General features: G+C 34.5%; 1 protein-coding gene across 1 annotated transcript in view; it reads left to right on the forward strand.

Moving 5' to 3' along the window:
- LOC137620923 (serine-rich adhesin for platelets-like) overlaps window positions 1-2500 on the forward strand; it is a 27342-nt gene that overhangs the window by 16981 nt on the left and 7861 nt on the right. The window contains exons 7-10 of the mRNA XM_068351367.1: window positions 1-88; window positions 663-813; window positions 1135-1359; window positions 1680-1851. The exon at window positions 1-88 is cut by the window's left edge and continues 22 nt beyond it. Of these exons, the coding sequence (XP_068207468.1) occupies window positions 1-88; window positions 663-813; window positions 1135-1359; window positions 1680-1851 (636 nt within the window). The remainder of the gene's footprint in view (window positions 89-662; window positions 814-1134; window positions 1360-1679; window positions 1852-2500) is intronic.

A 2500-nucleotide genomic window follows, 5' to 3' on the forward strand; every position in this document is an offset into this window, starting at 1 on the left:
ATGTTGTCAAGGAATTAGTTCTCATAAGACTCCAAAGTCAGAACTTTGTCTCTGTCAGCAATAACACTCACAATGATATCTTCAATAGGTAATTCATCTAGTCTGGTTGTATTACGCTGAACTCTCTTCATCTCTGACCGTTATTGGTAAAGCTATAAATTTATGAATAGATAAATGATTCCAAATGACATTGAAAATTACAACGAATTAAAAAGAAAAAAAAAAAGAAGAAAAAAACATATAAAATGGAATTTCAATGACATGAGTCTAAACCCATATTGAACTTCAAATTAGTTTTACACCTAAAACGATTTCTAGGCTATAACAATAACAAACAAAATCTAATAAAAATTACGCTAAAAAGTACATTAATACATATAAGTCCAACTAAATTAAACATAAAAAACCTGGTACTGTCCCTGGGACTTCAGAGATTCTTAAAGATAACTCTACAATGAAAGTATTGTGAAAATTATTTGATATGATGGTGTCCTCCAAATCTGAGGAAAACCTGAATCTATGTAAATTTTCATTGCTTTAAATTAGTTAAACCACAACAGGTCTCTACCGTAGGTTGAATCAAATAGATACTTTTTTTATAGTGTACTTTAGCTACCACTAAGACTTTCATTATCATCATTATTATTATCAATTTCTTACAGCCTGAACAAAACTGAGGCTGCAGTTGACAATCTATCGCTAGGTATTAGGCATCGCATGCAGTCAGCCAATGAGAAAGAGCAGGATTTTCGAAAGACGTTCAAAATGGAGACAAATCACATAAGCGACAAGATAGAAAGTGGAATCAGTCAGGTTAGTGACCAATGATATATATCAATCGAAAAAAAAGTATGTTGAACATTTAAGAAATATTATGAAAAGCCATTCCCTTCTTAAAAAACACCATAAGCTACTCAATGTCTTTAAACGACCTATCATCACTTATATTGCAATATCTAAGGACCCTACTTTCTTAAAAATTCAATGACTAATTGCAAAACTAATAACTTATGTAGATGGATATTTCTCAACTTAGAGAGCTGAGCATTAACGCAATTAAAGAGTATTACCAATGCAGTTACACTCGAATAATACACAAAAAGAAGGGCCAATAAAAATAATCCAATATTACAGACACTAGCGTCTAACCATGCATCAGTCAGTCAAATTGAAGATACAGAGTTAGACACGCGAGTATACGTGGGGTCGGCTGTAGCTGCCTGGAATGAGCTATACCAGAACCAGGAAGCCGAGCTGAGAGAGGAGTCCGATAGCCTCATGAATAGCCTGCGCAGTCATACCCACCATACCCAGAACGTACTTGCTGATCTGCGCAGCGCTGCCGAAACCCATGAACAGGTAATTAAACGGAATTGATGACAGCATTGATAAAGGTAAACGTAACGTTAGTCAAGATATAATTTCGTTTAATGACGATAAAAATACATGTGTTAAGTTAAAGATACTTTCTTTTGTTAAGTATATAGCAATGATCTTAAAAAAACTCTAACCTCTATATTATTTGCATTTGCTTAATAAAGATTACCTACATCTATATGAAATACAAAGTGAGAACTAAGTTAACAGCCTTTAAGCAGAACAACTGCAATGAAAACGGAAGAGACAATATCTCAAAGGTTTACTATTCAACGCAAACTAACCGATTTTTTCTTCTCCAGGTGTTGGAGGAGCAGAGGATGGATTTCCAGCGATTTGTCCGGAAGAGACAAGATGCTTTGGACAACCAGTGCTCTGCCATTACCGACTGGGCAATGCTCATGTCTTCAGAGTTGCGGAGAAGAGACGAGGATCTCCATAGGTTCCTTAATGAGGATCTCCAGTACACAACAGGTGAGGAGACTTGCGTTAATGGACACGGACATCATTGACCAGCGCAATTTCAACGCCAATGGACTCTCTTTTTTTTTTTTATTCTTGTACTGAATGTCATGATTTATGGGACTTTGGTTTCCTTTGGTTTATTTTTGTTTATTTAACTGTTATGTCAAAACTATAACAAGTAAAGGCATTTAATTTCAGTGATTCCTATTTCAGCATCAGCCTGTGAAGAGGGTATCAGTTATGATTTCCTTTCTTTCAATGTTTTCACAGATATTTTATTAGTTTTTACCCCCCATAAAAATTCATTTATTCCTAACTTAATCTTCCAGCACTTCTCTCGACACGCATTCCTTAATATCTGTGCTTATCCATTTCTTGACTTGTTTCAGAAAAGTCTCCCCTACAGCCCCTTACATATTAATAACGAAATAATTGAATAAATAAACGGTGACAGAAATCGTTTAAATGGCGGAATTATGGTCCTTACTTTCTATACTTCAATCCTTCAATCATATGATTATTCACAATATGTGAATGCAAAGGAAAACCACTGAAATGACAACGAAAAAACAAATTTTAGGCCTGCTTTTAATTTTATGAGGATTATTCCTTTTCTTGTCTATAATATAGGAAATTCTATATAGGAATGGTATACCAG

This window comes from Palaemon carinicauda, chromosome 27 (genome assembly GCF_036898095.1).
Source record: "Palaemon carinicauda isolate YSFRI2023 chromosome 27, ASM3689809v2, whole genome shotgun sequence".
NCBI classification, from domain to species: Eukaryota; Metazoa; Arthropoda; class Malacostraca; order Decapoda; family Palaemonidae; genus Palaemon; species Palaemon carinicauda.